General features: G+C 32.7%; 1 protein-coding gene across 2 annotated transcripts in view; it reads left to right on the top strand.

Annotated features, from left to right (window-relative positions):
• fw (CUB and Sushi multiple domains furrowed) overlaps positions 1 to 15,535 on the top strand; it is a 358,906-nt gene that overhangs the window by 324,768 nt on the left and 18,603 nt on the right. For both annotated transcript variants that reach the window (XM_081764487.1, XM_081764488.1), the window contains exons 16-19: positions 2,791 to 2,970; positions 6,877 to 7,050; positions 8,897 to 9,076; positions 12,017 to 12,125. In XM_081764487.1, the coding sequence (XP_081620613.1) occupies positions 2,791 to 2,970; positions 6,877 to 7,050; positions 8,897 to 9,076; positions 12,017 to 12,125 (643 nt within the window). The remainder of the gene's footprint in view (positions 1 to 2,790; positions 2,971 to 6,876; positions 7,051 to 8,896; positions 9,077 to 12,016; positions 12,126 to 15,535) is intronic.

The raw sequence follows: 15,535 nt of genomic DNA, 5'->3' as shown, positions 1-15,535 counted from the left end.
ATAACAATTTTGGTAGTATAGATTGCGAGCAGTAACAATAATCACAATAGCAAGGAGAAAATAATGCTTTACACTCACTGCTATAAATCACAAAATACTAGCACTTTGGTGGGACTCGGCCTTCGAAAGTAATACTGTTTTGTAATCTATAGCGGTGAATATGAATCGTTATTTTTTTGCTTATTATTGTAATGTAACAACTTATTGAATCCAGATCTATTTCAATTGTACTTAACTGAGCAGACAATATACAATTGGATCGCTTGGATGCCAAATGATGTAACTCCTAAATTGAAGACTTTAAGAAGAGAACTTTTTAAATTCCAAATCTCATGTAAATCGCACGGCATGTTCATTACAACCATAAAATAAATATGAATTTTCATGAAATATTCGACTTCAGAGTTCTCTCCTGAAAAAAATTCATTTTGGAATTACAACACTTGGCATCCAAGTGGTTCAATTGAGCAGATAATAATTGATTTCAAGTTTTAACACTAGTGCATATGAAGAAGTTATTAGAAGATTCATAGTTTCAACTTTTGTTTGATTCATAGATTCAACTTTCATATCCAACTTTTGTTTAACAAGAATTTCAAGTGCGTGTGGTAAGTTAAAAAAAAAATGTAATCTTATAAGTTTATATTTGGAACAGATACCGTACAGGCATTTTTCAGTGTTGAACACAATTCTATAAAATTACTATAGTTCCATATTACATATATTATTATGAAAAGAGTTTTACTGCAAAGTGTTTGCAGTAGTAGATCATTTAAAAAATGTTGTTCAAGTACAAGGGATTTATATTAATAAGAGTTTAAACCTCATCATTTTTCATCTGAACATACACATAAAGAGTGCAAAATAACATTCTGAGAAGTGAGAAAAATGAAACGGAGATTGTTGAAACAGTTAAGTATAATTCAAGTACATTTGGACGCTGTAAGTTGTTATATTTGTTATAAAATGCATGAAATTTTGCTTTTTTAAAAGTAAAACTCCAATTAAATACATCTCAAATCTGGTTATCAAACTCTATTCATTTTTACATTGTTTGTTTGTTTGTTTATTTATTCTATTTTTAAACCATTAACTGTTGTAAAGTAGGTTTTCGACGCAAAGAATGTTTATATGCTATAAGCTTAGCTAAAATTCTTCGTTCTCTATCCTTTCTAATTGCTCTAATCAAGGCCAACATCTGTAACTGAAATTAGAAGCAAGATGACGTTCATGTAGAGCACCGAATGGGTGAGCTTATATAATTTAACTGTTTTAACTACTATATCTGTGGTTCTACAGTATACTTAATGTGAAACAGTATAGTTTATTGTTACCTTTATTTTAAAATTCTGAACTCTCTGGTGCATATATGGTTAGCGTACACGCCCTCGGCGTTGGAGACCCGGGGTTGATTCCGATGTTGAAAAGGGCGCTAAACTCCAAATCAATCAATGTACTGCGTTCCAAATTTCGTAATAGTGAATTAAGTATCTCTCACGCTATACGTAAATAAACATATAAACAAAATCTATTTTTCGACTCTGTTTCTTTTGTCTTATATGTTAAATCAGATCGTTTATGTAACTTAAACTTAGATTTTCTACATGGAGGCCAGCGTCCACATTTTTTTCTATTTAATTGCATGCAAGGAAGATTTCATTAGCTAGCAAGGAATTAACCAATGCAATGCAATGAAATATGAACTCTGCTAAATACAATGAAGAAGATCACGCGAAACGTTCATATAGAATAAATGGGAAAGGACAGCCACCGTTAAAGTCACCGTCATCTGTGAAAATGTTAACGTATTGACTTTATGAACCAAATTGCTCTAGCTATCTATTGCAAGAAACAGAATTCAAAAATTCACTTTCGTTCAAGAGTTATCGCGTGGAGTAACGGACGTACTAACATTACAATCCTAAGTAACACAATTCTAATAATATTATAATCTTATAAGGCTCGCTAGCCATATCCTAATAACATTGTAATCTTATAAAGGCCATTAGCGTTATATTAATATCATTCCATTCTTGTAAGGCCCACTAGCATGACCCTAATAACATTACAATCTTATAAGGCTTACTAGCGTAATCATTTTATAATTACAATCCTATATGGTCCCACTGCGTGACCCTAATAACATTACAATCTTACATGGCTCCACTAGCGTGACCCTAATAACATTACAATCTTATAAGGCTTAATAGCGTAATCATGTTACAATTACAATCTTATATGGTCCCACTGCGTGGCCCTAATAACATTACAATCTTATATGGCCCCACTAGCGTAACCCTAATAACATTACAATCTTACATGGCCCCACTAGCGTGGCCCTAATAACATTACAATCTTATAAGGCTTAGTAGCGTGATCCATTTACTATTACAATCTTATATGGCTCCACTAGTGTGACCCTAATAACATTACAATCTTACAAGGCCCACTAGCGCGATCCTAATGAACATTAAAATCTTATAAGGTTCACTAGCGTTATCTTAATAACATTATAGTCTTATAAGGCTCACTATTATGATCCTAATAACATTACAATCTTATTATAAGTTCCACTAACGTGATTCTAATAACACTGCAATTTTATAAGATCCACTAGCGTGATCCTGACAATAAAGAATTAGAAAGTAGTACATTATGTGGGGAAAAAACTGGGATAGGACCCGATAAAAAACAGTAAAAAGAGTGGACCAAAAAAGAAAAATAACATAATGAAAATATAAACAAAAATAAAAGTATGAACAATATAATGGTGCATTATCATTGTTACAGATGTGGATTGTGGAAATCCAGAAAGCATTGATCATGGACATTACACTTTAGCCTCTAATGCCACATTTTATGGTGCTGTGGTCCTGTACGAATGTGAACAAAATCATGAATTGGATGGACATGCAAGAAGACTATGTCTCGAAAACGGAACTTGGAGTTCTGAACCGCCTAAGTGCAAAGGTAAGTGATGTTATTTGGACATTTTTTTTCTCTCTGTTTTAGTCTGACACCTTTCAATGTACGATAGAAGTTATAGATTGAAGTTAAATCTGGAAGTATTGATTAGACGTCATGAACGTAATTTACTTTTAGTTACTCTCTTTGCTTCTCCAAATTGTTAAAGGTTTTATTCGTCAAAATTTCACTGTCAGTTATCAACATACAGAGATGAAAAAACACATACTAGACTGAAAGAACATATTCGGAATGCCAAATAGAACGATATTTCAACATCAAACTTTTCTAAACTTGAAAGATAGAAAGTGTAACATCGATAAAATAGAAGTGATCAAAAGCTTTTCATTGTTCATAGAAAGGCAGGCATACAACACTATTTTCATTCAACAACAAAAACATAATTTAAAAAAATGAAAGTCAAAATTTTGACATAGACATTTCGGACAAGAGTTAGAACGACATTATTCACACCTTCTCGATTGCCACCAACCGCTGAAAGAGAATAATAGAGATTCAAGTTAAGTGTATTCAGTGTTTTCTTTAGAAGTGTCGAAAATTCGTCGTTTATATGGCATTTTAAACCATTTATAAGTATTTGGAGGAGAAAAGTGGGGTATCTTTTGAGTTTATAAATTATTTTACTTTGAAATGGTTTTCGATGAAGCAGTTTTCTTTAATTAAATAAATTCAAACAGAAAGTAAAAATATTATTTATAATGATACAGTATGTTATGCATTAGATGAAATTTTAACAAATTTTTCCTGGTATATATTGTCAAGCAGATATTTTTTTTTCTGCAAAAGTAGTTCAAACTTAAATCTCAGAAAGGAAATTTGAAAAATAGAGAATTAATTTAACAATCATACGATTAAAGTCATATAATTAAAAATTCTTCAATTTTGTAGAATCAGTCCTGCACCGTATTGGCCCAATAATAAGTCTTTTTTTATATCCAATAAAATAAAATTACTATTTTCCCTCTGAATCATACTGACTTTTTCTTTTTCTTACTCAAATTTTAATGGAAGAGCTTACATTCTGGTGTTGTCTTCTTTTCTTTTTCTTTTTTTTTTCTCTCCTTGAATTTTAACTGAGCAGCACATTTTCAGATATTGTCTTTTTCTTTCTTTTTTCTCCTTGAAGTTTAATTGAATGGCTTAATTTCAGGTATTGTCTTCTTTCTCTTTTCTCCTTGAATTTTAACGGTGCGGCTTATTTTCAAGTATTATCTTCTATCTTTTTCAATCCTTGATTTTCAATGATGCAATTTATTTTCGGGTATTATTTTCTATCTTTTTTATTTCTTGACTTTTAACGGTGCGGCTTATTTTTGGGTATTATCTTCTATCTTTTTCAATCCTTGAATTTCAACTGTGCAATTTATTTTCGGGTATTATCTTCTTTCCTTTTTATTCCTTGAATTTTAATGGTGCGGCTTATTTCCGTTTTTATTCCTTGAATTTTAACGGTGCAATTTATTTTCGAGTATCATCTTCTTTCCTTTTTATTCCTTGAATTTTAATGGTACAGCTTATTTCTGAGTATTATCTTCTATCTTTTTTACTCCTTGAATTTCAACGGTGTAATTTATTTTCGGGTATTATCTTCTTTCCTTTTGACTTCTTGAATTTTAACGATGCGGCTTATTTTCTGGTATTTTCTTTTGTATTCCTTGAATTTTAACGATGCAGCCTATTTCGGTCCAATACAGTAATACTCCTAACTAAAAGTAATTATAACGTGAATTTGAAATAGATTTTAAAAATATTATGAAAATATGAAAACTAGAATGTATAGTATATCACAAGTAGCAAAAGGTTAACAATTTTATAATACCTATATTTGTCGATGACTGTCTGTCAAAAAATGTATTTAAATAAACTAGATAAATTAAATAAAGGAAAATAAAAATTCAGTAATCCCATTTTTATATTGTGCACTTCGACTTCTATAAACTGGCATCAAGATATTTCACATTTTCAATCAAAAATTACTACATATTTACAAATAACAAAAAGTGATGTTTGAACCTAACAAATTGAAGCTTAAGAATAGTCAAGTCAATGTTGAAATAGGGTTTTTCAAGAGAGAGAGAGAAGCGAGCGTTAGAAAAATGAAGAAAGAGAAAATCATTATAGGGAAATATGTAGAAATAACACATTGAGGAATAATAATTATAAAATAAGCAAAAATACAATCATTATTATTATTATTATTATTATTATTATTATTATTATTATTATTATTATTATTATTATTATTATTATTATTATTATTATTATTATTATTATTATTATTATTATTATTATTATTATTATTATTAAGTGCTCTTCTAAGTACCTAAAGATATAATATAGTGATGTAATTTCTCAAAGAAATCTGGTTCATTATTGGCTTCAACTTTAACCTAAATTTCCTAGTTGGTAGAATGGTTAGCGTAATGTGTTCTCAAGCACGCGTTCTCAAGTTTGATTAAGCTGGTGACAGATTTTTTTGTGTCAATCGATCAATGTAAGGCATTTGGAAAGATACTTGAATTAAGATATCAACGCTTCGCTTTAAAAAAAAAAAAATAATAATAATAATTTAATGTAAGTAAGGACATCGGGAGATCGCTGCCTTAGACACGTATCACCCAATTGAACTGAGCGTACACCGTCTGGACAGCCATAGCCCTACTAGACTTCTACATATCTAAGACGATTGATTTAGTTTATATATAATTTGAAAGGCAAAAACTATTTCCATGAAGTCTTGTGTAAAGTTACAATATACAAATTTGCTCCTTCATTAGACCGAAAACGAAATATTTAGCTAGAATAAAGAAATCTAAGTGAGAACTTGTGAAAAACTAAATAAATGAACTAAGTAAGTCAATAAGAAGTTTGTATAAGATCCTGTTTGTATATACAGGGTGTCCAGGAAGAAGGGGAGATATTTTGGGAAATGATAGTATGAGTGATTCTAAGCAAAAAGGTTCATATAAACATTGGTCCTAATCCCAATGGCTTGAGAGCTACAGGTTGTGAACCATTTTTGACTTTATGATCATTATTACCCACCTAGTAATTATTCTACAGAAGTGGGACATAGCGGATTTGAAAAGTGATAGAATAACCTTTCCAACGGTATGCAACATGTTTCAGTGGTGTCTTTGAAAAAGGGGTTATTGAGGTAAAGTTAAGATTATGCAAAGGAATTGGATGGCAACACTGATTTCCAAATTTTGCTCAATAACTCCCTTCCAAAGACACCACAGTCACATGTTGCATATCATTGGAAAGGCAATTCCATCACTCACTTTTCAAATCCTCTATATTTCACCTCCGTAGAATACATACAGAGTGGGTAACAAGCAACATGAAGTCAAAAGTGGTTCACAGCCTGTAGTTCTCAAACCGTTGAGATTAGGACCCATGTTCATATGAACTTTTTTGCATACAATCACCCATACTATCATTTCCCAAAATATTGTCCCTTCCTCCTGGGACACCCTGTGTATATATATAAATACCACCCAAAAATGTATGCTGAAACTTTCGATCATCAACGGATTATCATCAGAGCACAGAAAAGAATAAATTTAATGCAAAAAGAATGATAAACATCGAACAATTTGACAGACTACTACATCACATTAAATTATAAAGAATTATAGTTATTATTCTCTATTAATTCTTATTTTGTATTTAATTTATGTATTATTTAAACTTGTAATTTGGAAGTAAGTTCAGTAATTAAATAACATAGGAACTAGTAAAATGTATTATTTTACTCTAAAATTGAAAAAAAACAACATAAAATCAACTTTTTTGTACTGTTGTAATAATTACTGAGCAATTACAAAGTTATATCTTGTTATTGAATATCGTCATTTATTTGTCTTTATTCTTGTTTCATTAAAACAGAAATCCTGTGTGGTTTGCCAGAAAAGGATCCAGGCATGACGGTGCAGGTAACAACTTACAGTATTGGTGGTATAGCCCACTATTCTTGTCCCAAAGGTCAGTTTGTGGAAGGCAATGCTACAAGAATTTGCAAAAAAGAAGGAAAATGGAGCGGAAAGAAACCCTCGTGTAAATGTAAGTGAAATTTTAAGTGTGTGTATAACTTGAATGTACGAGGTAAGCTCTATAGATATACAATGGGACAAAAAGTAAACGCTTGTGTATTTGTTATAGATGTAAGGTCTCTCACACGTTGGATGGTTTGTTTGTAGTGCAACGTCATTTTCAGCTTCAGGGATATATGGCACATTGAACTACAGCTTCTCTTGGGATCTGAACTCTATAGGCTTCCACCGGCAACGGAAGCAGAGTCTCCCGCACCTAGTGTGCGTATGTTATCCATATTGCCACGACCTGTAGAGCTCTCTCTTGCACATATAAATCACTAACAAACTATCTATGAATTAACGTATTTGACTACTTAAAAACTTAGTTTCTTTTAAGGTCCTAAAATCCATAAAGAAAGCTACAGACGATTTTGTCAACCCACTGTTGACTTCATCACGTAAATGAAAAACAAATGCTATTTGATTCGTAACATTGCGTAGTATTCTCCAACTAAGAGACGATGACATACAAATGTATTGTATAAATTCTTGATGTACTATATATAGATCAAATTGGTTACCTTTTCAATTTCTTAAGCTGATGAATAATAAACATACGATCTGACTTGGGTTAGGAAAATAGAAACGGCAATTCATATACATCTGTCAAACTTCTACCATGCACTTGCACTATGAATACTTGCTTACAACTACCACTTGATGCTTTTAAATAATCCTAATAGATAACGTTGTATGAGAGTGGTAGAAGATTTAAACTCAAGGTTTATAATTTTGCAGTTTATAGAGAGAAAAATCTTCAGGACTATCAATTGCTCTGAAAGTACCGAAAACTTGACTCAGCTAGTTCTGATGGGAGGGTGCTCAATGGTATAGTGTTCATCTCTTGTGGGAAAGATCCGTAGTTCGATTCAAAATATTGGCAAGAACATGTAAATGGAAGATATGTGCTTTTGATAGAGACTGTGCATTTAAAGCCATTTATGGGCATGTGTTTAGATGGGAAAGATTTTCAAAAAGATAGCGAAGATATGATCTGGATTTATTATTATTATTATTGATTACTTATTTTTAAAAAATCGTTCTTTTCTATTCACATGATAATTAGGAAAAAATATCCATCTAGTTTTGCTTATTCAAGAACCAATTTCTGAGATTTGCAGCAGAACTTAAAAACTTACTATAGGACTTTCAATTCAGAACTTCTGTTACGTTAATCAGAATAGATTAACTTAATCACGCTGACAACAGATTAACAATCAGATGTTTTAAAACTGAGTTTATTTCAACCAAATTATGAATTTCCTTCTAAACTGATACAGTGGTACTTCGAGTTGCTAATTTAATTCGTTTTTTTGACTCCGTTCGCGAACCGGAACAGTATCTACCATTGAAATTAAGGTAAATCCATTTGATTTCTTGGTCCTCCTCAGGAACATCGCTTTTTGACTTGTTTATGGATTTACTTGCAGCAAAAATATGCATATACAGTATAACTTCAGCTTTGTAGTTGATAGTTACTGGCACAGGTATATGCTATAGGAGGACTACTCCTTCGAAGGAGAGTCCTGTTCCATAACAACGTCGGGCAATTGTGAAGGTGTTTCTTCTTTTGGTGATATTCCTGGTGTTTCTTCACTTGTTGCTGTTAGCGAACCGAAAACATGATGTCAAGGCCATATATATCAGTTCGTGCGCCGAGGCATTGTTCGCGGGTCTAGCCTAAATTTATTCGAAAATTGTGCTCGTGGGCCAATTTACTCATGACTAAAGGCATTCGTGGTCCGATGTAGCACTACACTGCTAATTAACGTATTTTTCTAAGATAATATTTTTAATTCTTTTTTTCTTTATAGTTGTGGATTGTCAACATCCAGGATCGATAGAGAATGGACGAGTGATTGTAATGAATCAGTCAACAACTTTCAACAGTGCAGTTGAATACCATTGTGTGCCCAAATACGAAAGAATTGGGCCATATCTAAGAAAGTGTATGGAAGATGGACTTTGGTCCGGAGAGGAACCTAGATGCGAACGTAAGTATTCTTGTATTTTTTTTTAATTTTAATCGGGGAAATATGATAATGAATAACATTTTATGACATTTAAGAGTAAATACTTTCATGCACAATCTTGTGAAACATCTGTTCCCTTGTTCTTTTCATCCTTCATTTGATTTTTTCGTGAAAAATCAATGACAAGAACACTATATACAGGGCGTTCCAAAAATAATGGCGAAAAATGAAACCACAGATTCCTGGCACCAAATCACGAAAAAATGTTTATATGATATATAATCCGGAAATTACACTTACTGGACATTTACATGACATATGCTCTGTCCACTTCCATACTGTATGTCATATAAACTTTTTTTCTGGTTTTGGTGCCAGTAATATGTGGTTTTATTTTTCGCCATTACTTTTGAGCCACCCTATATATACCATAGGACTTCAACCGAATTCATCCGTTCTTGATCAAGCTTGGCATGGTGGCAGACCTGGTACACAAGTTTGTAAAATATGGTATATGGATCCTTGGTTCTTAAGTTATACGTAAAAAGTACAAATCAAATTCTATACGATATTTTTACGACGTACGTAAGTTTACTAGTCCAAAGGAACTAATGCCAGGAGTAATTTTATACTGTGATATTTGAGGATAATTCTACAGTTAAATGAAGTATACTAGTTGATATTGAGGATTTTAAAACAAAAATTCCACAATGCGCATAAGGTTCTATGAAAATACATTAACTTCATCCTCCACAAAGTTCAACCAAGCTTGTACTAATGTGATAATAACGCTTGAAGGGGAAGAATGGTTCCACAACAGAAATTATACATTCCTATAAGTATCTATAAGTATATCTTCACCTTAAGATTTTACTTTTAATCAAAGTCAAATGCAGCATGCTATTGGATTTCACCGGAAGGAATCATCTTACCTAGAATACTTCAGGAATAGCATCCAGTAGTTATGTAGCTGCGCAATCTTACTCTGAGTATCTCTTTATTTATTTATCCGTACGGTACAGTGGAATAAACTAACAAAAATTAATAATAAAACATGAGAAAATACAGGAAACAAAGCTACAATGAAATATATTTACAAATATAGGGTAAGTCGAATTGTCCATGAAAGTCCTTATGAATGTCTACTAAGGAGTCATTGAACTTAAAAACAGGACACTCAGAAATAATGTGCTTTATATCATCTGTAGCGTACCGCAGACAGTTGGGATTTTGTCCCCACATTCTAAGTATTCAGAAGGAAGTTACAGTTACCCAGTCCTATACGTACCTGTTGAGAGTGATTCACACCATTCTTTTAATGCGAAACCTGGGGCTTTTGCAGATGGATTATCTACAAAGTTTTGGTTAGGTATATTTCCAGATATAATCCCAGTTAGATATATACAAGATTTGGTTAGATATATTTCTTGAGTTCCAGATATATTTCCAGTTTTTATTAATATTAGCATTTTCTTCCAGGAGCGTTTTACTTTTTTTTGCCAGAGAGGTTTTCTTGACTTGAGACGGGATGGAGAAGGCTAATTAAGAAGATTATTGATAGGCAGTGCAAAACTGGCTATTAATGATCTCCATATAGCGTTTTTAATTATCTTTCAGGGTTTCACTATGTCTTTTTGTAATCAACATGCTTTAATTTCGTTCCTATATGAAAATTGTTATTAGAGATAAATTGTTCAATTTCACTTTAAATAAGTAATGCTGCGTAAAACAGACAAAGTTTTCTGATGCATTTTATTTCAATTACACACAATATAAATTTACGAATCTCATCTAACCAATAGGCTTTTTCCAAGGGTTGTTACTTGGCAGTAGTTTAAAAAGAAAACTACAATTCATGTGGGGGGGAGGAATCTACGAGATTCTTATCCATTGGACATTTGGTGTCATATGATTGTATCATCGATAGCAGCTTGTATACCGTTCAGCTAGAACAAGTATACAACATTCTTCGCGATGGCTAGTTTCGTTTTCCATTTTACTTTTATCCATTTTTTACATTTATTTTTTTCTTTTGTAGCTTTTTAAAAATAAATTATCTTTGTACGTAACATTTTGAAATTTATTCTACGTTTGGATTTTTTAAAATATTTTTGTTGAATTTTAACTTCCTTGTAGTCATTTTATAAAAGGTGAGCCAAAAGACACGAAGTGTATCTGTGAATAACTTTTTAAATTTTTTTTTTTATCTTTTTCATTGATACCTCACAGACTTAAAGACCAAGGATGAGAGATTGTTTACACTTATGTGTTGAATATAATCGCAGGTAGGTGTCCGCCATTTTATTGATCTTACAGCTAGGGACTCTGTGTAGCGCATGGTTCATGATAGGGATCAACAATTCTGGTCCAAGTGCTCGTATTTCTGCACGAATATTGTCCTTAGGGCTATCTGAAGGACAAAGTGTATGTGAACAAATCACAAACAATACAGAAGCTCGAGGACAATATTCGTGTGGAAATACGGGCATTCGGACTCGAAATGTTGACCCCTGTCATGAATAATGTGCTACACAGGGCCCGTATCTATGAGCCCCATAATGGCGGATACCTACCTGAGATTTTATTCGACACATAAGTGCAAAAAAAAATCACCTATCCTTGATCTTTAAGTCTGTGAAATACGAGAATTCTCACATCAATGGAAACTAATGATAATTTTTAAAAAAAAGTTATTCACATTTATGACCTCTTTGTGACTTTTGGACCACTCTGTATAGCATGTTACTGTTTATATTTTCTTTTTGTATTACATATGGGAAATGTTAAGTGGTGGTATGTTGTTCTTGCATGCTTTATTTATTAATCAATATTAATCATTAATCAATTCATATTTAATAATAATCATAATAATTCAGTTTTAGTTTTTGGCGATAGTTATTGCGTCATAAGGATAATATTCATTACTATATGATAACTTTACTGTTATTTATTTTTTTATAGTAATTACTGAAGAGATTGGAGAATCTCAAAATCTTGCTTTGGCCATTGGAGTTGGCGCTGGTGTAGTGTTCTTCATTCTTATCATTCTCGGATTCATCTATTTACGATTGTAAGTATAATAAATGTGAATACTTGTGAAGCTAACTATTTTACAGAAACATTTTTTTACAGTACAATTGGTTAATATTTAGCTTTCAATGTAATCTCTTTTTCAAGTTGAGAGTAAATTTCTTACAAATAGTATGCGCATCACTCTTAGGTGTGTGTCACCATCAGGAGAAGATAAACAACAACAGATATGAGGCGCGTTCGGAAAGTAACCTCCGATTGGTCACTGTGCGTGATGTAGTTGGAGCAGCGATACCAACTTTGCACAGACGCTCGCGGTACAACAGTGCATCCAACCGTGGTAGACTGAAGGCTGTCTGATCACTAGTTCCAGTTTTGTAGTGTCTCAAAATGTGTGCTGCGATTAGAAAACCGCGCCAAATACGAGGTACGAGCTACGTTTTCTTACGACAAAATAATATTCGGCAGCAGCTATTCATCGGGAACTTTGTGATGTGTATGGACCAAGTGTGATGAGTGAAGGAATTGTTCGAAAATGAGTTCATTCATTTAAAAGTGGATGAACAAACATTCACGACGAAGAGAGGAATGGCAGGCGAAGAGAGGAGTGGTCAGTGATGAACTCGTTCAGAAAATTGATGAAACAGTCCGTGAAAATCGACGTTTCACAATCTCAGGGCTTTTCGGTGAATTTCCACAAATTTTCAGGCTTTGGTGATGATGAAGAGCTGAAAGGTGCGGTCACAGGCTGGCTCCAGGCACAGACGAGAGATTTTTATGCTGATTGATTTTTTTTAAGATAGTACAGAGATATGGTAAGTGTTTCAATGTTTATGGAAACTGAGAGCAAAGACGTAGATTTCAGATGTATATAAGAAATTCTTTTTATTTACTTTGGTGTTTCTTTTTTAACCAATTGGAGGCTACTTTCCGAACAGCCCTTTTACAAATCTGTCCCAGTAGAATAAAATTTATTTGTTTTTATTGGCAAACGAACGTCATAGTTTCTAACGTCATAAAAACACGCTTTTTCTCGAAAAGTACGCATGAGAGTTTTCCCTAAGACATGTAATTTTGTTAAGTTTGATGCCATTTCATTAACCATACAATGTGTTTTCATCTTGCTAGTGTCATAATGTAAAGTTTGATAAGAGTATACTCCGATATCAGCTTCATCTTAATAGAGGTATGGTTAATGTAAAACATCAAGTTTTTTAGATTTACAAAAAAAAACTAGTTCTTTCGATTTTCTCAAAAACTACTCATGAAAATTTCACTCACGAACATCATTTTGTTCAGCTCGAGTGGACAATTTATTTGGAACATCCGTGATAATGGAGAAACCAAAAGAAAGATAAAAGTGAAACTTTGCACGAAGCGACTATAAGGAGGGGGACATCATTTTACGTATTAAACAACTCCACGCAGTGAACAGTGCTGCCATCCCAGTATAAAGTTGTAGTTTTTCAAATGGCACTATGTCAGATTATTACATATTTCAAATCAGCTAGTCAAACGAGAAGTTAAAACACCACATATATTATTCAGTGGTGCAAACTAAGGATGTTATAATATCGCAAACATCCAAAGTTTGGAAGCCTCTATCACACATACAGCACAATGGAGATGGACAAGGCAATGCACATCGGAAGTACCTTAGTATTGGATACTATGGTTATAGTATGACTTGTTTTGAATGAATAGCAACGAAGTTACAAGAGCTTGTAAATTTGAACTTTTTCGAAAAGGCTTTATTTCGAAAAAAATGCTTAGATAAGTACTATATCTAGTTACTTGTGTGGTTTGCAATGGATATGTAAATTATTTTGCCGTTTACAGCATTTCGATATCTCAAACCGTTCCGGAGATATGATAAATATTGCTGAAGTTTGCAACACTGCTTAAATCATGTCATTGCAAGGGCTTGTTGTAATTACACCTGCTAAAAGTTATTCCTGCAATGCTATAAAAGAGAAGGAAAACAACAATCAATTTAAATATTGTCCAGAAATACGTCATTTTCAGCAGTGTTGCGAACTTTATCAATGTTTATCGTAAGTCCGTAGGAAACATATCGAAGTCCGTATAAGGGAACAAACCGTACAAAGTAGACAAAAGCATTTTTTACTAGTACTAGAAGTGACAAGTAGAGACCTACACAGTATCCTAATACAAGGTGTGGTGATGAAATTAGGTAGCACTGCGAATATCTTGGAAACGAATTATCCAAGATAGGTGGTTGTCAAAAAGGATAGGAATGATCTTAATCCAGCAATGGATCGACAATTGTTGATAATGGTACGTACATGTTTCAAATATAAATAACCCTCACCACTACACTCATGTGATCACAGTTCTCATTCTTGACATCTGAGCATTTGAGATTAAGGAATAAACGCTTATACCTTGTTCTGGGAAATCAGATTTTTAAAGCTGTAGCTGTAAGAATTTCTTAAAATAAAGTTAGTTAATCTAAAATTTACTATTTCTGGGTATAACTGGGTAAAATTTACTGTTATGTCTGGGTATAACAAACGGTTCTGCAAACTTGAAATATTTTAACTGACTGAAAATCACTACTGATAACAATCCAATACAAACAATGTAATACGTTCAGAACTTTTTTTTTTTAATGGTTTGCCTTTTATAGGGGCAGATTACTCGAGATTTCCTATTTCCCTTAGGAAACTTCTCCCACTTTTTCTCCTAGGGATCGAAATTGTCTACTACTACTTACCTCAAATATGACGTTTTCCAAATTTTTCTACACCGCTTCCTGCAAACTCTAGTGTTTTTACTGTATATTTTCAAAATTTATTTTCGTACATACTTTAACATTTATAAAACTTAAAGGAAGCTGAATTTGCTTTTTTCTTCACATGTACTTTTTTCTTACTTTCATGGTAAAAATAACTTCCCAAGTGTTGTAATAACTATTACGCTTTTCTTTTACAACAAGTGCAATTAAGTTTACAGATTGTTCTTTGAATATTAGTCAGACAATAAGTTTATTTCGTCTTCATTGAAAGACACTTCTTTTTACGAAAGTGTAATTATTATTGAGTACACGTATTTTCTCTTTGCTGTAACAATGTATGTCAAGAAAGTCATTTGCTTGGCTGCAAAAGTAACCACCGTTATGTTGCTATGGCCTCACGAGGGACACAGCAAAAATAAGGGCTAACAAGAACCTCCTCTCCAAAGTGTGTTGTAAAGTTAGTTGTGTTATTAATCTCAGTAAGTCGGACATATTTCCATTATCACAATTACAAACAGTGAGTGGGTTAAGGTATTGAAAAATGGGTCATTATGATCACACATAACAATTATTCTGAATTCACTCAAGTACAGAAATCTAAACGGATTAAATGATTTCTTTCTGCGTACTAGAGGAACAAGATGGCATAGTGGTAGAGAGCTTACCTCTGGTGCGTGGGGTCCCTGGTTCGA

This window comes from Thermobia domestica, chromosome 7, assembly GCF_964235325.1.
Source record: "Thermobia domestica chromosome 7, izTheDome1.hap1.1, whole genome shotgun sequence".
In the NCBI taxonomy this organism is placed as follows: Eukaryota; Metazoa; Arthropoda; class Insecta; order Zygentoma; family Lepismatidae; genus Thermobia; species Thermobia domestica.
Note: the sequence above shows the minus strand (reverse complement) of the source record. Positions and strands in the feature narration are given on the sequence as shown.